The 22,497-nt window shown below is 42.3% G+C and overlaps 1 protein-coding gene across 1 annotated transcript in view; it reads left to right on the top strand.

The window, feature by feature from the left end:
- LOC146812214 (protein-glutamine gamma-glutamyltransferase E-like) overlaps positions 1 to 22,497 on the top strand; it is a 354,915-nt gene that overhangs the window by 47,683 nt on the left and 284,735 nt on the right. The window contains exon 2 of the mRNA XM_085619244.1: positions 2,636 to 2,696. Within this exon, the coding sequence (XP_085475370.1) occupies positions 2,636 to 2,696 (61 nt within the window). The remainder of the gene's footprint in view (positions 1 to 2,635; positions 2,697 to 22,497) is intronic.

Genomic DNA, 22,497 nt, shown 5'->3' with positions numbered 1-22,497 from the left:
AATACACTTTAAGACATATTTTCGTTAGGCACCTGAGTAAAGACTTTGAGGGTTCATGTGTACTTCTCATCTTCTGAAATGTCCCCCCCCCCCATTCGAAATATGAATTTTATTACTCAATATCTTCAAATTCAGCCCACATATTAAATTGTACATTAAATCTTCAGAAAACTTCACTCAAAAATCATTAATATTGTGTCCAGGGCCCCCAAAAATTGACAAGACAGTGGGTAGAGTGACTGTGACAGATACAGGTTCCCAGAAAAGAGAGGTTAAACTTGTGAAAGATCATTTTAACTTGGGGCAGCCTAGAACTGTAAATTCAAAAGCTGCAAAACAATCCACTGCAAGGAGAATGGTGTTAGATTTTGGGATGTATAGACACCAGCTGCCACCTACTTTTTATTTGGGTGTATTATAATAGTTCATGGCTTCTTATATTCCAAGGTAGTGAGATGTGTTTTCCCTTCATTATTCAACCAGCTGTGATGGCTTGTTGTTTTTGGAGGAGTTGGTACTTAACCTTTTAGACCTGGCATCTTTGGCATCGTTCTTCCCTAATGTTTGTCTTCAACCATCCTGTCTTTGGGCGGCTCTGTCTTTGGGCGGCTCTGTCTTTGGGCGGCTCTGTCTTTGGGCGGCTCTGTCTTTGTCATCTCAGTTTTCAAAAACTACGTTTTTGACCACTCCGTTTTCAGCAGCCCCATTTTTGGCTTGCCCTGTTTTTGTCTGCTTTTTATTGTGCATTTCTTTTGAATGGCAAGTTGATGCTTTTATTGCCACTAACTGTACCTCTATTTTCTTTTTTTTTTTTAACAGAAGACTGTCGTCCTGTCTGAGTTAAGCCTGCCAGCACTTATGGCGTTCCACACTTTGCAATGTTATGTGCTGGAAAAAAATGCAAGAACAATATTTATTTAAAATCTTTTTTTTAGTCAAATGGGCTTAGAGAATGGTGATCTTGTCTGACAATCTGTTGGGTATCTTTCAGGCATGTTAAGACCTATATTCATAAGGATCCTGGGTAAGAACTTTGCTAACATTCATGTTTAGTTGTGTCCTACAAGGGAATTTTGCCCCTCTTCAAAATCCGAAGTTTGACTACATTTCTGTAAATTCAAGCCCACATATTGAACTGTATATTAAATTCTCAGAAACTGTCACTCAAAATTCACTGCAAAGTTTTGCACATGGTTAAAAAAAATGTATAAGATGACGATGGATAGAGCGACAGAGAGGTAATGGAAGCCTGAAAAGAGGTTAAGAAAGTGATGAAAGATCACTTTCCCTGTGGGTAGCATAGAAGGTAGGACGTCTTGAGCAACTGCCCATGTCTTAATACATCTGGCCATTTGAAGGTTCAGCAATGTCAGAATTTGAACTTTAAGTTACTCAAGCCACTGCAAGGAGGCTGGTGTTAGCTTTTGAGAGATATACATACATGCTGCCATCTTCTATTTATTTTGGTATATTATTCTAATTCTTGACTTGTATCCCTAGCTAGTCAGATGTTGCCCCTTCAGTACTACTACCAGCTGTAATGGCTTGATATTTGTTTTTTGGAGGGGGTGGTTTTTGGACTGTTGGACCAGGCATCGTTGGCGTGGTTCTCCCCTAACTTTCGCTTTCAACTCTATTTTTGGTGGCTCACTATTTGGTGGCTCTGTATTTGGCAGCTCGCAGAAGGCATTGAGCATCTGCCCATGCCTTAATAACTCTAGATTTCTTGAAGCTTCAGCAATGTCAGAATTGGTACTGAAAATTCAAAAGCTACACGACCAGCCACTGCAAGGTTGCTGGTGTGAGCTTTTGGGAGGCATAGACACCTGCCACCACCTACTCTTTATTTGGGTTCATTATGATAGTTCTAGACGGCTTATATTGCAAGGTAGTCAGATGTGTTGCCCCTTCATTACTACTAAGCCTGCTCTGAGTTTGCAGAGTTCCGCTATGCGGAACCCTGTGAAATGACCCAAAAACGACACCGTGCTACGAGGAGTACCGCGAGCGGCAGAGTGCATTAGGTTGTGTCGTTCACGCTGATTTTTAGCACTGGGTGTGTGTCCCGTGCTAGAAAATCAGTGTATACCAAACCATGTGCAGCGCAAGAGGGTGCTGCTTCTTTATACTGCTCGAGTAGATCTTTCACTCAAGCCAAAGTTTCCTCAACGTGAACGGAATGTTTTTCAACGCAAGCTTTCCTGGCCCTCCGCGACTGCCTGTGTTGAGAAATGTGGCCAAGAGGTGGTCTGGAGTAGGCTATTCCTCACTCAAGCTCGCCAACTTAACATTGGCGAATGACAGCAAAGAAGAAAACTCCACTCTGAGGAGTGGAGTTTTTTTTTACTTTGCTTGCTCCGCAGAGTGGTGATAACTCCACAAACGGAGCGGAGTTCACAGCCCAGGCCTAATTACTACTACCAGGTGTGATGGCTTTTTTTGGTAGGGGGGTGTTGGTTATTTGCCTTTTGGACATGGTATCTTTGACGTTGTTCTGCCCTATTTTTTTTGCCTTCAACTCTCCTGTTTTCGGTATCTCTGTTTTTGGCAGCTGTTTTTGTTTTGGCTCAGTTTTTGTTTCTACTCTGTGAGCACGCACATCAGACTTACAACGTAGTGTTTTTTTAAATCACAGGTAGGGGGGACACGAGGAGCAGGATGGAGAGTGGCCAGGCAAGGGAGGCAGCAGACACCAGGTTAGTGCCTTCTTTTACATTTTTAAAGACTTTGAAAGGCGGGAGGGAGCAGCTAACTTCGCTTTGCCACAGAGCTGGGTTTTTTTGGCAACTCCGCGTTCGCCATGGAGCTCAGAGTAGGTAAATCTCCACAAACTCTGCTGGCGGAGTGGAGTTACCCACCCAGGGTTATCTGAGTTAAGCCTGCCAGTGTTTGTGGTCTTGTACACGTTAGTTTATGTGTTGAAAAAATGTAATAAAGGTATTTATTTAAAATTCTTAGCCTAGTCAAAGAAGCTTAGAGAATGGTGATTCCATCTGAGAAGGTGGCAGCTGTTTTTTTGCCACTTTGAAATGTATATTGATAAGGATACTGGGTAAGGGCTTTGGTATGATTTATTTCTACTTGTCTTATCTTGTGGATATTGAAATCTCAGAAAATGTAGCTCAAAAATCACTGCAACGTCTTGCTCAGGGTTCCCAAAAATTCATTTAATGACAGGGGATAGAGCAACAGTGAGAGATACGGGTAGCCTGAAAAGAGAGATGAAGAAACTTGTGAAAGATCATTTTCCATGAGGGTAGCCTAGAAGATAGGATGCCATTAGCAACTGGCCATTCCTTAATATATCTGGCATACTTGAAGCTTCAGCAATGTCAGAATTTGAACTATAAATTCAAAAGCTACAAGACAAGCCACTGCAAGGAGGCTGGTATTAGCTTTTGGGAGGCATAGCCTTTTGACACCACCTACTCTTTATTTGGGTATATTATAATAATTCTTGACTACTTGTATTCCAAGCTAGTCAGATGTTTTGCCCATTCATTACTACTACCAACTGTAATGCCATTTTGGGGGGATGGTGGGGTCGATTGGCGTCCTGTTAGTTATGAATCTTTTGTGTGATTCTCCTCTAACCTTTTGCATTCAACTCTTCTATACTTGGCGGCTCTGTATTGTGGTGCATTTCTTTTGATGGTCATCTTAAAGCTGTTGTGCTTGCCAGCTGTACCTCTACTATATTAACTAAATACTGCTGTCCTGTCATGGAGTTATGCTTGTGGACGCTTATGGTTGTGTTCACATTGATTTGTAATGTGTTACAAATATTTCCATTACATTTTTATTATTTTTCCTTTTAGCTTAATAGACTATCCTTTTGATAAGGTTTTTGGCATGCCTTGGTTTTGGCGTGCCTTGGTTTTTGGCCGCTTTATTTGTGCAATAATTTTCATGGGCATCTTGATGCTTTTATTGCCACTGACTGTACCCCCCTTTTTGACAGCTAATTTTGGCAGCTCACAGGTTCTCCGCTAACGTTTTGCCTTCAACACTCTTATTTTTGGGCGGCTCAGTGTTGGTCGTCTCAGTGTTGGCCGGCTCACTTTTTGTCGCCTCAGTGTTGGGCGGCTCACTTTTTGTCGCCTCAGTGTTGGGCGGCTCACTTTTTGTCGCCTCAGTGTTGGGCGGCTCACTTTTTGGAGAGCTGAGAATTTAGCGCTCTTTCTATTGTGGTGTATTTATTTTGATTGACATTTGATTGACATTTGATTGACATTTTAATGCAGTTGTAGCCACTAACTGGACCACTAAGTTAACAGACTACTGTGGTCCAGTCTGAGTTAAGCCTGCAGGTGCTTATGATCTTGAACACATTGGTTTATGTGTTGAAAATATTCAATAACACAATTCTTTTTAAACAACTTTGTTTAGTCACATGGACGTAGAGCAGAGGTCTTCAAATGTTTTGATTGAAAGCCCTCTGTCATTTTATTTAGACAGAAGGATTCCTTCCTGACAAAAAGTTCTGGAATCAGGAACTCCTCAATGACAACCATGAACTCCCCCAATTCCCACAGCAAATAATTTTAACGGTTTAGAAAAAATAATAAATAGTGTTTAGCAAGCCAAAGATTTGTGGGTCACTGGAGTTTGCCAAACACTTAAAAACAGAAATAACTAAAAATGCACAATGTAACTTTCTTTTTACGAATCAAAACATAATTTGGTAAAATGTATTAAGATAACACCTTTCTATAATAAAGTGATGGGTGTGCCTGTTTTTCTGCAGGGAAATATCAATCTGTAGATGCACCTTGGGTGTTAAACCGGTATTAAACCAGTTTAACACCCAAATAGAGCAATAAGCAACAAAAAGGTGACCTGCCTAGCTTTGCAAAGGGTCTTCTACTGTGCAGCAACATGTTGCTGCTTTTTAGTAACTTTTCAGCCATTTGAGTAGTCAAGAAATGGGTTATGTTAAAATCAACAGATTATGCGTCAGATGGTGGATTATGTGGCAAATTTATAATTATATTAAAATCGTCACGTAATTGCATATTTCCAGTGGTCCTGGGCATAATGGCTGAAATGCATGGGTTGCAAAATTAGTGCAAGGTATCCGAGGAGAACCCTACTTTATTTCATGAAATGCTGTTGGCTTGGCTTTTGAGGCTGCATAGAACTGGAGGTTGCTGAACATCATTCATCGTAATTAAAACATACCATTTACAATAATTAATAATGAATTGCAAGCTCCAAGTAGGATGCTTTCTTTAATTCTAGAGGTGAAAGTGGTCCCTTAATCTTCTTTCATACTTTTTTTAAAAAAGGTTTTTATTTTTAATATTATGTACCCAGATGCTTATATTTTAACAAAAACTGGCTTCTTGTTATATTATTTTGTTGCTGTTGTTGACTTCAGTCATGTTTCGGGGGGCTAGATGGCCTTGAGCATCAGAACATCGGTCAGAGTCAAAGATGTGGATAAAATCAGAATATTATTTATATTTTTTAAATCTTTCACTGTCAAGTAGCAACTTGGAAAATAACCAGCAGCTTAAATGAAAAATATTAAAAGTTGTTAGTGAGAAATGCACTATAGTACATTAAGAAACCTCTATTAGTTAATGCACTGCAGAGGTCTGTGTGCAACAATAGAGACGCAGAACTAAATCTTGGTTGGTCCAGTGGAGAATAGTGACTTGTATATTTTTAGTGCTACGAAGTCACAGACTCTGACAAAGTGCTGCAAGGATTCTCCTCGGGAACAGAAGTATACTTGGGAGCATAGACCCTTGGCATGTAGGGACTGAGTCACTACACCACCGCGGTATCTATGAACCAGATTCCGAAGAGCTGAAGTGTTTAACTAGCTTTCCTAACCTTACCAGAGAGACAAGTGAATTTGCACCCCAGAATACAGCGCTCGCGACCCTCATGGTGATCACGGTAACTGGACACATCCTTTCACTCTCTCACTTGCACTTGCCACACAAAGATAAACAAGAGGTATGAAGGAAGTTTAGAATATATTTTTAAACTATTGTGCTCTAAATTGCAGTATTCATTCCACAATTAGAAAACAAATGCATGCTAAAAGTACAGTCGGCATGGTCAATAAACCGTATACTGTGAAAAGCTTTGTCATGTTATAAGACAGAGTAACATAACGCACCTTCCCTTCTATTGCAGCTAAATGATTATATGTAAAAGATCTCTGGGATTAGTGGCGGACCCCTTACCTTAGCAAACCCAAATAGACGTTCTACATCTTGGTTAACATAGTGCTCTTGTCTGCGAAATATCACCTCATGTGTGTTTTTTGGACCTCTGTGATCAACTATATGACTCAATGTGTGCCCATTAATAGCTGTATTCTCGTGCAATCTGTAGGTGCTATTGCCTGACCAGAGAAAATAACAAGGGATGTTGTTGGACCTTGTCTCTGGTGTGCAGACTAAATCCCAGGAAAAGAACAGAACACAAACATATGCAGGTTCTGCCTGAAAATTACTTCTCGTCCGGACGGTTACCACACCGGCATGGTGGAACTCTGCTTGACTAGCTCTTATCAGGAGCAGTTTGGCTCGCCCTGTGGGACGCTAAATTAATACTGTGGCCTGCCCCCAGTGTTCTGCTTGAAGATCGAGCAGCCTTGTTTGAATCGAGGACCAGCTCCTTACCTAATTGGTTATTTGGTGTTGCCATATTGTGATCCCAAGACACCTATATATGCGAGCTCTGAAACACAAATTACAGCGAAAAGAGCGCTTTTGTATCTCTGGTTTGGAGCATCTTGTCATGGAGCTTTTGGAACCCCTTTGTTTCCATGCTGTGGATATATCATTCATAAACTTTTATCGAATTTTCAATTGGACGCTTCGGTATTCATTATTGTTTGTCCTGATGATGATCATTTAATTCCAATATGGTCGAAACGCCGGTGACGCCTACATGTGGCCCTGATTGAAGAGGACGCATTTTTGATATGTGTTGTTTCTGTCTTTTTCAAACCACATATAAGTAATTTTCCTCAGCCACCTCTTCATGCTTACACAGTGTATTGTCTTTATGGTTGCTCGTGTAACTTGTTGAGCACCATTATTGTTTTACTATTGCTATTATTATTGTTTTACTAATACATTATTTATATATACATATATAATTATAATCTGTGTAGGGGTATCACTTATTAGTTTTTTGGTACTTTTGTTATAATTTCTATTCTTGTTGAAAACATTTCTGTATTTTTGTCATATTTCTTTACTCTTTTCCTTTTTCTTTTACTCTCTGTCCCTTTTCCCTTGACTTTATTATTTTTTTGTCTAATTCTTTGGTATTGTTGCTTTGTATTTTACACTATAATATTTAACTTGAACCTAATTCAAGTCTAAAAATCAAATGTGGCACAGAAGCAAGCATGTTTATTATAGTAACATATGCAAAGGAAAATGTGGCCTACAGCATGCACAATTAGGGAAAACTACAATGGGCCATGCAGGAAACACACAACACCCTCCCTTTTCTCAGGGTATTAGCACAAAAGAGAATACCATATGGAATGTATATATTGTTAGCATACTCTAAGCATAGGTATAAAAATGGCATTGAATGAAAAGTTAATTGAAGAAAAAGTCAATTTGGAAGAATAGTCAAATTATGGTGTTTTGGAGGAATCCATTGTGCTACTCGCCAATTCGAAGACCATGGGCTAGATAAAGGAGTCTAACTCTGCATGCAAGGATTGGTCTATTGCTCAAGTCATGAGCTCCAAGGAACAAACAAGATCTCTGGTCTCAGCACATGCTGAGACTGTTATATGGGCGTTGGGGTCATTGTCGACATTGCTAAGTTAGCATGAGCTCTGCTGCCATGATGCTGCTTTTGCGCACGTTAGTCATGCTAAATAAAGTCATGTAGTGTTTGTGCCTTTCACACGAGAACAGTCTTTCTGCATTCTCGACCTGTTCCTGGAGTTTAGTCTGAACACGATGTGCCAGATCGATAAACAATGCCCTTTGTTGTTCTGCTCTGGTCAGTCCCTAGCACTTAGACAAAACATGTTACACAGCTACAGCTTTTGGAAACTTGTGCCTTGATATTATTTGGATGCATGTTGTTCTAAAACACACAAGGAGAGGGACCTTTCCAGGGAGAAGAGCTATGCAGTTCATATGATGTGAAACTACCATCTGGGTACTAAGGTATGGGGTCTGCTGACAAAGCCCAGAGATCTTGCTTTATATCATAACACTTCTTCTGTCCAAGGGAAGGGTGATTAGGCCTTGTAGTCCTTTATCCACTGTCTGTATTAGATGAGATCTCCTTTCATAGTCTATGGACTTGCTACAATGATAACTGTTTTAGGTTTGTGTTTTGCTGCTGGTAGTGGCTCGTATACTGCATTCTAGAGCACTATAGTTAAAATAAACATTTTAAACTATAACAGTGACTCAGTCTATACTTATTGTGGACAGGTTTGAGTGAGTGACCAAACGGGTTTGCTACCGTGATTCCTGAGAGAGTTGGGAGTGTTGTGTTCTGGGTTGTCTAATCATTTGTAGCTTTGTGATTATGTAGGAGAACGAATGAGACACAATAGCTAGTCGGTTCTGGGATTTTGGGTACTGAGGCAGTAGGAAGGCTTAGCCCTTTCACGCCGAGGTCCTGTTTTCCTGCGCATAGTTCTGTGTATGTGCAGAATCCCCGCTACATGGCGCTGACAACATTTGGTCTAGTACTTATCTGCAAGACTCCTGAGTAGTGCTTGTCCAGAATCCCCTCACTTCTGTTTCGGGAGATGGATGTGACTGTGTAGTCTCCTATTGTTGGAATATTGTAGGTTTTTCAAGATTGAATTTTAAGAGGTCTTTCTCATTCTCAAACCCAGTGTTGCGCTGCCACACATAGGTTATTGTTCTATTCTGTCAATATGGCGGTTGCCATAACGGCTCCTACCCGCGCTCCAGTCGCAGCTTATTTGATTTAACATAGAGTCCCTTATGCTGGAGCTGTTCTTATTTTTGTAGTTGAAGCGGATGCAGCTTACTGCTTTGAGGTGTTTTATTCTTCGGTCACCTTTCCAGCAATGGATGGAAATGATAATTTCTTTCACAAATATACTGCCCCTACGCTTCAGCAGGATTATCTTGAAGTTCCGTTAGCGGCTTCACAACATACAATTTGATTTACGGGTGACCTTCCTCACCCTGTAACAATGGTCAGTCTAGGCCCCTTGTCAATTGATGGGGCGATGTGGCCCGTTTTCGCTGGGTATACCCAGCATCCAAATTATCATAATGTACCAGTCGCAGTGCTTTGTGTATTACACACTTCATTAATATGTGTATATAGGGCTGTGATACCGTTCATGTCACGCAACATGAATGTGGAACCACCAGGAGTTGCAGCACAACCACCGGCACCCAGCGGTGTAGTTATCAGTTCTGTCATTATTAATTCAGTGATGGGCAAGTGTCCGCAAAATAAGGGCGAACTTCCTTATTGGCTCGCTGAAAACTTTGGATAACTCAAAGCTGTTTTTCCAAATACCACACCTGTGGAGAAACACAGGATCCTGACCATGAGTTTACCTAAAGGCCTTGTTCCTGAGTCAGCGGATTGTAACACTTGGGGTAGAGTGTTTGCAGCGGTATATTCAATGTGTTTCGGCACCCCTCAATGACCGTTCTCCCTTCCATGATAAAACGTGTTCAGCATGAACATGGAGCTGAGGTGGCCCTGGAATTAGGAATTAAACTGGTGGGAGTGATCGATATTGTTTGCGATGGGATCCTTGCGAATGCAAAGGGAGATGCAGTAAGCTTGAAAGTGGCGCAATGCTTGGAGGCTGTTGATGACTCTAAGAGCGTGAATTGCCGAAGATTATCGCGAAAGCTTATAAAACCTTATGGCGCATTAGTCTAGTATAAGCCTTTTACTCCAGCTCAAACTCAACACAAAGCCAAATCTGTTAAGGATGGCCGACCGTTCTTTCCTAAAAGGAACTGGAAAAATAAAAAACAGGGGCAGCAACAACAGAAGCTGGGTTCGCATGCTGGTTCACTGACACCTGAATCTTCTAAGCGAACTTATGATTTGCACCATTGCGCAAAAAGCAAGTCTCCTGATTGATTTCAAGTCTGAGATCAGCGCGCTCCTCGTTCTTTACAGGACTCGTTGGACTCTCGTGTCAGTGGAGGTGAGCGCCAGGATCGCGGCAAAGGTGCGACCACCCCCCCTCAACAGGGACAGGATTAACCTTGCCAGTTCGACTTGAAGACCAAACAGGAGGGACTGCCTCGTTTTGGGCCCCCGTATAAAAAGAAGAAAGTTGCCGCTTAAACAAAATATGCCTCAGACGGTGAGGAATACTACTCCTAGACTGGCGATGGGCAGTGACTCTGCTTGACAGCACAGCGGAGGTTACCATAGTGCGGGAGGCACTGCGCCCCTATCTGGAGGTCAGAACAACTGATACATTTATTACAGTAGACGCAGCGGATGCTAGAGTTACTCGCCCGGATAGACTTTGAAATAGTCCTCCAAATTGAGGGTGATATACAGCGTACAATTAAGGCGTTTTTCTTTTGAAAATCTAACATCTTCCTATGACATTTTGTTGGCCGAAGCAGATTGGCCTCCACCATTTGTTTTGGCCGCTTCTTGACTTGATACTTCCGAGTTTTTCACCATACATCCCTGTGGAGGCTAAACAGGCATATGCATCGGAGTGGGCTTTGGCCCTCCCCGGCAGTGCACCGTAATCAAGTGGGCTGGGATTGAGATTTGCCGGCACACAAAAATCCATTGCAGTCTATGCCGCAGCCACAACCACAATATCCAATCACACTGGAGGCTAAGCTCCTGGTTGCGACATTCTGACTCAATTGGAATATCAAGGTGTAATTGAATCCTGTGTATCACCTATGAATAATCCTCTTTTTCCAGTATCGAAACAGGGCAGTTCATATCGCATTGTATTAGATTACCAAAATCTGAATAGTCCTTGTCGTACGTTTTTGGTACAGAACACTCACAGCTCTGCGCTAGTGAAAAGCATAGTTTGTAAAAAATATAAGACCACTCTAGATGTATCCAATGCTTTCTACAGTCACAACTTGGCTCCTGAGAGCTGTGACTACAGCATTTACCGCCGTTGTAAATCGGAACAAATGTACTAGTTTGCCTATGGGGTATAAGAACAGCCCTGGGGCTTTTGCTGCATGTGTTGTGTCTTTGTTACACAGCATAGATCCAGATGCGTTCTCGGATGTAGATGATATTTATCTGACGTACGACCAACTGATACCACATCTTGTCCGAGTTGACCAAATTATTCTGTTTGCGGACTATGGATACAAATATGTAATTTTGCTAAATCACACATTGCTTTCTTTGCAATGCTCTTTTTGGGCTACGAGCTCAATAATGAAGGTAGGGGGTTAGCCCCACTTTCTGGAGAAAGTTGCATAATTACAACTTTGGTCCACACTGAAGAAGCTTCAGTCTTTGCTGAGATTTTGAATTTTGGGAGGATATGTGTTCACGACTATGCCCAGCATATCAAACCGCTCTATGCGTTGATACAACCTACATTTACTTCTGCCTGCTGGTTACCGGAACATACATATATTCTACGATCTTTGCAGTCTGATCTGCTAGAGACTAACTTCTTGTTGACGCGTGACTATTCAACGAACATGGTCCTACGTTTTGTACCAGGGACCGTGAATTTCACATACTTAAAGTTCAACAAGGGAGACACAGTGCCTATTGCATACAAATCACATTTGTACACAGCTGCTGAAATGCGGTTTTCGAATGGTGAAAAGATTTTGACTGCGGTCCAAATGGCAATTCTGAAAGAACTATCACTGGCGCAGGGCAAACACATGCTTATGGTTTTTCCTATCTCTGCTTTAGAAGCAGGGACTAAGGCAAGTGAACCAAACTCTAAAGCTTTACATCCACGTTGGATACAATGGGCTACTTCTTTGACATCGGCTGTTGTCCAGTTTATATTTGATCCTGCTCTTCAGAAACCGGAGTTTTTACAGTATGAACATGTCCATCCTCCTCCGTTGTCGGTGCTTCCTCTGGTCGAGTACAAATGTATCATTTATACCGATGTCTCGGCTCAACTGGCCATTGGATTCAAACACGCTTATTCGGCGGCTTGCGCTATTGTGGCTGGTTCAATTGTGAATTGAGAATTTAAGTCTTCCATAGTGCATACACAGGCACTTGGGGACTGTACAGCGCAATTGGCAGAGCTGCATGCTCTTGTTCTAGCTCTCGAGTTTGCTGATCCTAATGTGAATACTCTTATTGTATGCGATTCTTACTACTGTGTCCAATCTTTTAATTGCAACTCAAAATGAAGATCGAGACTCTAAGGGCAGCGCAATAAAGCATAAAAAGCTTTGGGTTTGAGTGGCTGCTCTTAAGGAATGTCTGCCACTCGCACAAGTTATTCATACTCTTAGCCATCAGAGTGTCGTAGCACATGCTGTTGGTAATTCTTTGGCTGATGAGGCAGCCAAATGTGCAGTAGTCATGTGTTCCGTTGCAGCACTTAAAATCAATGACTAAGATAGATAATGAAATTTTGGCAGCTGTAGCTGATATGAATGCGTGAACTGCTTGCCCGCAGGGCCTCTCTTCAAAGTATTCTTATCATATATCTCCCGAACAAGTTCCTTATGCTACAATTCCTTCAGTTAGGGATCGGCTGATTTCCAACATGGTACGCAGGCTTCCTTTGATCATAGCCGCGCACGAGGGCATGGCTTCTGCACATGCCGGGGTGTCCGCGACTGTCTCTATTTTACAGCAACGTTATTGGTGGCGTGGTTTATATAAACAGACCTGTAATTATGTACTTTCTTGTGACATTTGTCAGAAAATCAAACCATCTATGGTTTCATGACCACCAAAAACACAGCTATGCATTTCCAATCAGCCGTTTGGCTGTGTATATCTTGATCACTGCGGTCCATTGACTTCTGATACTGCCTATAAATATATTTTTTGTTGCAGTTGATTCATGCACTAGATTCCTATGGGTTTGGTCACAACGCAGCGCTGATGCTCAAAATGTCATTAGAGATTTGCATGTCTTTGTCGGGACGTTTGTCTGTGGCACCTTCCTTTCTGACCTAGGTCCAGCATCCGCCTCCAAGGCGTACAAGGCCCGATGAAGTCTTTGGGGGTGCTGGTGCAGTTTTCATCTCCATACAAGCTTGAGGGTAATTCAATAGTGGAGCGAAAGAACCGTGACTTGAAGCAATCTTTGCCAGCCAGAGTCTTGGGTACGAACAGAAACTGGCTGGCCCATTTGTATGGAGTTCAACTTGCACTCAATATCCCTAGAAGATCTCTGGGTGGGCGGACCCCATACGAAATGCTCTTTGGCATTCAAATGTTTGTGCCAGACCTTAATGGTCTAGACATTGTGGCAGTTGCCGCAACCTTTGACATAGATAGCCATTCTATTATGTTACAGTACCTACAAGAGAGCCATGACCGCTTCGCAACAGAACATATACCATCATTCAATGACACAGCATTGCTGATTCCAGTCACCGGCTGGCTTCCTAAAATTGGAGATCTGGTACGAGAAAAGCTGGAGGACATAAAATAATGTGGTCCCTCTTATCATGCACCAGTCCCATTGCCTGGTTGCAAATAAAACAGATACATTTCAGTAGAAAATGTCAAGCTACATCGTCTAGCCGATTCTGAATAGTGTAACTCCTGCTGTTTTGTGCAACGCTATTTCTTTGGATCCGATGCTTTCAGCCTCTTTGCCTATACCCCATGCCAGTGAGGGTGAAATGGAAACTAATGTTGACCTTTTGCCTGTTCTGCCATTGTCCTCTTCCAATGCGGACATACAGTACGATTATCCTGCAGATGAGTCCCACATTAAAGTGCCGGACAGTCCTCTACAACATCAAGCTGAAACTGAGCTGCCTCTGTTAATGTACGTGGGAGCAAGCGGTTATTTTGGGGACCATATGAACTTCACTTATGACTCTTCCTCCTCGTCTTCCTCTTCGGCACTTCCACCGACAAAAACAAGTATTTTCACCTCTTGGTTCAAAAAGACTTACATGGTCCCGCTCTGGACCTACATCTGGTTGGTACTTATCCTGATTTTCCTCTTCATGTCGATTGGATTTGTGATAGTATTTTTCTTGCTCATCAATGGTCATTATTTGCCAGAACACTCTGCTGTAAAATTGGTTAATGGTATTCTGGACCCCCATACATCGTCCCATATCAGGAAACGTGATCAAGCCCTTGTGAACATTTTGGCTTTCCCAATTGCAAATGGCATCATTTGGGATAAAGTGGCATTCGAAATCCATGGTCCGACGGAGGTCCTCAAGATACCATACATGTTTTGTGTTTCCTTAGGATATGTGGTAACGCAGGACATACATTCTAATGATTGGGATGCACAAGCAGTACATTCATTGTTTTCAGATTTGAAGTATTATGCTGCTTTTGATGCTGAAGATTTGTATGTAAATACTGCCAATTATGCTGGTTTATTTTGCTATCAACTTTATGGCCACCATTTCTTGCACAAAACAAACACGTTAAGACCTACTTTTAATTACACGCAGTGGGAACATTGTCTGACTCCCTTACAGGGTAGCTCGAAAACATTTTCAAATAAGTTCACCTATTTCACTGAATACAATGCGTCCAATCCAGACTCCGACTCCTTTAAATTAAAATTGCCCTCTCAATCTAAATTTATCATGACACACGCAAAGTTAATTAATTCAAATTCTTTAAGAACTGACTTGGACATACAGGGTTATGAACACTGGAAAGATACCATTGATTTAAAATCGATCTGATGCACAAAGGATTGGCAGGTCCAAGGGACCGAATCTTTGCATTGTGCGTGCCTCATTTTTTTTCAATGACACGGTGCACCAAACTACTTGGCTGAGTATGATAATTGGTGTAAACACACCAATTATACAGTCTATGTCATACGAGCTCTGTTTCAAAATGACAGTTTCTATTTCTCTGATGTTGACCGTACAGGGTGGTTGTTGTGGCAAACCAGTTCTAATGCACGTCAACTGAATTTTCATGATGCAACGTGCGTTTTCACACAAACTAGACCTGACCCCTGATACCAACATTCACACACAGTCACCACGTATTCAGTGGGAAACTGTCAACAATGGTTGGAACACTCCACTCTGTCGTCAGTGAAACAACGCCTGTCACTCTTGTCCAGCGACATCAATTTGGCTGATTTTCTCTTGGTTCCTAGGGTTCCCAGATTCAAAAGATTCATCTATGCAGCTTGTAATGAAATAAGGAAATTATCGCAGATGGAGGTAGCATTCCGTCTGTGCCAAATTAACAAAGCAAATTTAGAGAAGGTACTTGCAGTAGTTGACAATAGCATAAATACGCTGTCTTCCCACATTTATACTTTAGATAATATTGTTTGATCTGTTATGATGTATCTGTGTTGTATCATGGTCAAAATCAATTAGGATCTGTGATGTAATATGCATGGACGTTAGAGACTCTCAAAATGGTAAAAGTACCATAGGATTATTTGAACGCTTCGGCTTTGTTTTTGCCATTTAATTATTATTATAGCATTTGTATTATTATAGCATTTGTAGAGCGCTCTGCAACCCTACGGGCATCCTGGCGCTAAGGTACATACAGCTGAGGACCTGTTGAGCAGAAGGAAGCAGTGGACAGGTACTGATCAGTTAAGTTTTTGAGGTTTTTTTTTAGCAGATATTTTGGGAAGATTTTTGGGGGAAGAGCCATGTTTTCACCTTTTTAGGTCTCGGGACCATCCGGTCGGCAGACCGGAAGTCCGGAGATTTAATGACTTGGGAGAAGAGGGGCTTGAACCCGCCCCTCTTCTGCCCTGTTCTCCATTGGCTGGCCTCGTAAATGCTGGCCAGCCATTGGAGAAGAGGTCCCGTCACTCCACTCATGCCCCGTCCTTTTCGGATCGGGGGGCGTGTTTTTTGCGAAAAGTCTCAGGGAGGAGACAACAGCAAAACACGCCCCCGAATCCGAAATGCAGGCTGCCTTTCTCCGAGGCATTTCTGCCTCGGAGAAAGGCGGTCGTGTGCTCGTCCGCTCTCCCTTCGTCCGGTTGCTGCTCTGGTCGGCTCCGCAGGGACTTATTGTGTCCGACATTTGTCTAACGTATCCATGCTTGTGAGTACTGATATGCTTCAAATCCAATTAGAAGACCGTCTCAGGAGTTAATGTGATAACAGCACACTTGCCAGGCCTCCTCTAATGGTGTTAGTAGAAATGGTACAAGGTGATCAGACAAATACTTTGAAGACAGTTATGACTTCCGTTTTTTTTAGTAGCGCGGAAATGTCACCTGTATGTTGTGCTCTTAAGCACGTTTCTTTTTACAATGTACCGTTAGTAGTGGTAATCCGTTACTGTGTCTCTGTGGGAAAGATTGCATGTAATAATAACATGCGTCAGGGAATTCCTAAGATGAGGAATGCACGACAGTGCAAGGCGTGTGTCTGTTCTATCTGGTCTTGGTTGGTTTTAAATTCTCTTCCATTCCAGAGGCTCTACCGGCCCCATTGTAACTCTAATCTTGCAATTAGTCACGAACAAAAGTAAACAAGCAAGCATTGGGGAGGGATTTAAAACCCTCCGTTTGGCCTAGCCGTGCGTAGCGCTGGGCGGGATTCCACGATGGGCTATACCCTACATCCCAGTCCCACCCCGTTTACAGGATACAAGAGGGTGGTTTGCGAAGCCTCGCATGCAAGAGCTTCCTAGCCTACGCTACAGTGAATCCGTTTCTAGACAATTGCAGTGTTTGTAGACTGAAGCAGTTTACAAACATCTTAAGTCTACAAAAGCATGCAATGTACAATCTGTATGCACTATGCAGATGTTGTCTATCGCCAATGTTTTTTCCATTACCATTTTTATTTAACATTACTTTGCGTTGTGTGTAGGGATTTCCAAAGGAGTGTCCCGACGCTTCTCTTGCATTTAATACATGTCCCGGTTTTTGGGACAAAGGTCAATTCATCCTGCAGAGCATAATTGAAATGAAACTCTCTCTGCTCTTTTTTCCACAATCGCTTTGGAAGTCCGAAACAATTTAAGCATTTTAGTTGTTTCTTTCACGCACGCATGAGGAGATGGGTGCATGCTCCCAGCAGAGACCAGACAGAGTGGGGAGAAGGGCAGGGGGGCTCAGGGTAGAGGTCCTGCCGTAGCTAATGCCATGGAATCATGTAAACGTAGCCTTGTGAATATAAATGTGTGTACGTGTACATGCGTGTATGTATATCCAGTGGTCGAAGTGGGGGGAAAAAAGTAGGGGAACTGTGGGCGGAGAATCAGAGGGGGGGAATAACCTGAGGACTGGATCAGTGGGCGGAGTCAGAGGTGTGGCCAGAACGGGCAAAACATCCCAATTTTGTGTATTTGTTTGACACTGACCAGTTACAGCTTATTATGTTATTTAATTCACCCAAATGGATACACATGATTATTTAAAGCTTAATGAGTTATTGACATTAAAATACATTCACAAAGTGGGATATGTTTTCAATCACAGAATGTCCCACATACGCTTAAAAGTGAAAGCACAAGCTATTTGTCTCCAAGCCATGGCGTTTGTCATCAGCACTTCTCCTCCCTTTTTTTCCCATGAGCAGTTCAAACATAAATAGCAAAATATACTAGTTTGCAAATGTTTTCTATATAATTGCGCTGCCATATATGACACATAATACATCATCTGCTGCATAATCTGACAATTTTAACTAATAATTGGTTTGTGGCTGAAACGGATCAAAAGTTACAAAAAAAGTGACATGTTGCTGCAAAGAGGACGGCCCTTTGCAAAGGTTGACTGATCACCTCTCTAACTGCTGCATTTGTTTGTTACAATGGTACTAATGAGGCAACATTTTCTCAGAGACTGTTAGCATATGTAAAATGTCAAAATAATTAAGTATCAGTGTAAATATTGCATTACGCTGCAGCCTTTTTTTTCCTGCATAATTTAGTCAATGCTGTGGCATAATTTTGTCCTCTATTGCTGCATAATTCCAATGGCCCCAAAGCAGGCAGCACGTTACAAGTGCTTGCGCATGAAGCAGAGAGACTGTTAAGTTTGCAAACTTAGGGGATCTGTACAAGTGAAGTGGCGCAGTGAGGGGGTAGCTTTCATGGCTTAACGCCTCACTCCGCCACTTCAGAAACGCAAGGCTGCACCATATTTACAACGATATGGTGCAGCCATGTTTCCCCTTGCGCTGGCGCTACACTTAGCAGTGTAGCGCCAACGCAAGCACCCTTGCACCATAGTGCAAGGGTGTCTGTGTGCAGGGGAGGATTGTTTATGTGTAGGAAGGCCTTCAGCCCTCCCCCCATGTGTGTCAGCCCGGCTGGCGTCCCTCTAATTGCAGCCGGACCAGAGTACTTCACAGGTCTTTAAAAGACCGTTTGCTCGTTAATGAGGCTTTTGTTGTGTTTCCACCCCTTTTTACAGCCACTCTGCCTATGGCTGGAAGACGTAGCCCCCCCCCCCCCCAAAATCTTTTTCACCCCCCCAAAAAATTTGGCTCTAGTTGCCTGCTTTTAAAGATCTTATGTTGGCTCCACTTTGCATCCGTCGGTGTTTGCTGTCAAGGATTAATAACAAGCATTTACAATGCAATGGTCTCGGCATTGGTAAAGTTAGAGCTATTGACAATGCCGTTTCTTTAAATGTTTTAAAAACAAAAACATAAACAAAAAAAAATGTCATAAGCAATGCCAATAGCTCTAACTTTACCAATGCCGAGACCATTGCATTGTAAATGCTTGTTTCGAAAGGCCATCAGTTCATTTGTTTTTCTAATGTCAGTAGGGAGATTATTCCACAGGTGCGCTGCGGCAATACTGAAGGCTCTTCCCCCAAACGTCGCTTTCTTAATTCTGGGAATACTGATGAGATTTAGGGAAGAGGATCGGAGAGACCGGGTCGGCTCATACCAATTGAATTTGTTTTGAATCTAACTGATAAACAGAGATTCATGTCCTTGAAAGACTCTACATACACGCTCTTACACATTAAAGAATAAGAACACTTGCCATTTTCTGTAGCGGAAATCGATTCAGCTGTACGGTTAATTCATGGCGTTATCTCTCTCCCATTTTTGCTGTTTCAATTTAAATCTTGCATGAAACATTTCCCAATTGCCCACTTTGAACCCTTGGGTAGTGCCTTTCAACATGAATTATAGTCCCTGCCATTCACTTACAGAGGTCTACGGGAGGGTACGGACGTTTTCCTAACAGGGAAGGACTGCGATTCCACAGTAGGACATTCCCTAGTTTGTAAGCATGTTAAGTTTCACGGCGCTTGTAATGTGTCTGCACCTAATCTTGCTTGTTTTCTTAAAGGACCTCCCATCCCAGCAATAAATCCCGCTTTAACATTTGCTTTCTAACAGCAGTTATCTTATTTTGAATAACCACTACTGCTATAGTTTACGGACATGAATCCCGTATATAGTAACAGTTTCACAACGTGTTACTTGTTGTAGCAATGTGCTTTTTCCGCCCCCTCATGGGAATGTAGATAGTTCCATTTGGCCTTCCATTCCGACTTTGAAAACAGATTTCAACAAATTAAGCAGACTCAAAGCGCTATTGTTTCATCAAGAAGTGGCTCTCACTTCGGCTCGAGAGACCTTCGAATTGCAGGTGGCTAGAACATCTAGTGAGATTCAGTCACTTCTGAACACTAATCTCCCACTGCATTTTGGGGAACAGATGCATCAAATATTTAATGCATCTGACACAGTAGGCCTTTCTCATTCTTTTAAACTTGTGTGATCCGGCCTTGTGGCTTCTTTTCAGACGATATTTGGAGTAATACCGGCCTTTATTCATTCAAATTTTTCCAGTGCCTTTGGAGAATTACCATTAATCCTAGCACTGGCAGGTGGCATCCTGATTCTTGTGCTCCTTTTACGCAATGGCTGCCCGGTATGTGGAAATACACAGACCAAGCCAGTTGCAACTGTACCATGACCGAATGCAACAACTTTTTGGATGCTTGCCATTAGCGATGCTTAGCGTAAGTTATGGACTACCTTTTCGCTTTGACTACTTCACTTGCGTGCAACTTGTGTTCTACTGTCAGCGGTGCCCTTTTTATTGGGCTTTGGATTTATGCCTCCTTAATACTTCATGCTCCGACCCGGATTATGACCTGTTGATGAGTCCCTTAGTGCACCATGAGCAGGCCTACTCTTGGGATGGCCGTATGGCGCGTGCGGCTGCACTTGGGAGTCTTGGCTGAGTGGAATATCTGTGCAGCTGCACAAAACCTCTTGCAACAGAGTTTCATAGAATATCATGCAGGTGGATATGCTTTTGGAGGCATCGGATTATGAGTAGCACGTGTGTTCCTTCGATGTACTTGATTGTATGGCATCCCTTTTTGCTACTAATGATAGGGATGACCTTTTGGAACAAATTGCATTCTTAAGTATCACATACTTTGATGGATAGTCCACCTACATATTAATCACGTTTTCACTGAACAACAAAGTTTAAATAACATTTTTTTTGTTTTGAGTTTTCCAAATTAGTTTTTTTCCAGCGCTTCTTGAATCTGCTTGGCTTTGAACCTTTTATGGGTCTTTTTTCTATATATTAATATCTGCCCAAGGGGAGGGTGTTATATGGCCGTTGGGGTAATTGTCGACGTTGCTAAGTTAGCATGAGCTCTGCTGCCATGATGCTGCTTTTGCGCACGTTACTACATGACTTTATTTTGCAAGACTCTGTGCCTATCACATGAGAACCGTTTGCTTTCTGCATTCTCTGCCTGTTCCTGAAGTTTAGTCTGAACACGATGTGCAAGTTCGATAAACAATGCCCCTTTTTATTCTGTTCTGGTCAATCCCTAGCACTTAGACAAAACATTCTACACAGCTGCGGCTGTTGGAAACTCATGCTTTGATAGTATGGGGATGCATGTTGGTTTAAAACACACAAGGAGAGGGACCTTTCCAGGGAGTAGAGCTATGCTGTTACTATGATGTGAAGCTAACATCTAGGCACTAAGGCATGTGGTCTGCTGACAAAGCCCAGAGATCTTCTTTTATATAATGACACTACTTTTGTCCAAGAGGAGGGTTGTTAGGCCTTATAGTCCTTTATCCACTGTCTGTATACGATGACATCCCCTTTCATAGTCTATTGACTTGCTATAATGCTAACTGTTTTAGGTTTGTGTTTTGCTCCTGGTAGTGGCATTATTGAGCACTATAGTAAAAATAAACATTTTAAACTATAACAGTGAATCTGTCTTTTCTTATTGTGGACCAGTACGAGTGAGTGAGCGAAAGGGTATGTCTTGCCACTGCGATTCCTGAGCGAGTTGTGAGTGTTGTGTTCTGGGTTGTTCTAATCATTTGTAGCTTTGTGATTATGTAGGAGAACGAAAGACACTAAAGCTAGTCGGTTCTGGGATTTTGGGTACTGAGGTGGTAGGAAGGCTTAGCCCCTACACACAGAGTTCCTATTTTATTGCGCATAGTTCTGTGTATGTGCAGAATTCCAGCAACAAGACAGTTGGCGGGCCTGCATCCGTGTTAGTGGAGCCTACATCCGGTTGTCAATTTACCGATGAAAATATTTCTCCGTAGGTTGATGGCGCAAACATTACATTGTAAAGAAGTCCATGAAACCATTCTAAAAATGGGTTGCTAATGAACTCCTCAACAGCCCAAAATCCGTGGTAGCAGGAATTTAGGCTAGTGTCCAGTGCCCATTCGAAGGGCCACCAGATAAAATGGAGCATGGGTTGCACACGGGTAAACCAGGTCAGTAGAAACATTAGAGACTAATCAAGATCCAGTTCTTGTGCTAGTAACATTGCAAAGACCTTCAGCATGTGCTCGCAGGAGTGTTTGAGGGGTTCCAGTTCCAGAGTGCCCGCAAAAGGAGTAGCCATTGCGGAGAAGCAGGATGAAGATGCACAAATGAGGAATAACAGCAACAGGATCTCTCTGATTATGCTAGACAAAATGGAGGGGATAAAAGTTGGAATTACTCCGAAAATGGTCTGAAAAGTCGTAACAAGGCCAGAGCCTACAACTTTAAAAATGTGGGCGAGGCCGGTCATACTAGACGCACTAAAGATTTGATACACTGATGCTCTCAAATGCAGGGGAAGGTTTCTATTTAACAATGACTGTATTTCACTGGAAGTTCTAGCCACCTGCAATTTGAAGGTCTCGCAGGCAGATGTGAGAGCTACGTTTTGTTGAAACAATAATGCTTTGAGTCTGCTCAGCTTGTTGAAATCTGCCTTCAAATATGGAACTGAAGGCTACAACGAACTATTTACTATTACATGCGGAGGAGGAAACAAGATGTTGTTACAACAAATTACTATTTGGGAAACTGACAAAAAAACAACAGACTTGATAGCTCAGCATGAGGTAACTACCATTCAAAAGTACTGTTATGTAAGGGAGA

Source organism: Triturus cristatus, chromosome 7, assembly GCF_964204655.1.
Source record: "Triturus cristatus chromosome 7, aTriCri1.1, whole genome shotgun sequence".
Classification (NCBI taxonomy): domain Eukaryota; kingdom Metazoa; phylum Chordata; class Amphibia; order Caudata; family Salamandridae; genus Triturus; species Triturus cristatus.
Note: the sequence above shows the minus strand (reverse complement) of the source record. Positions and strands in the feature narration are given on the sequence as shown.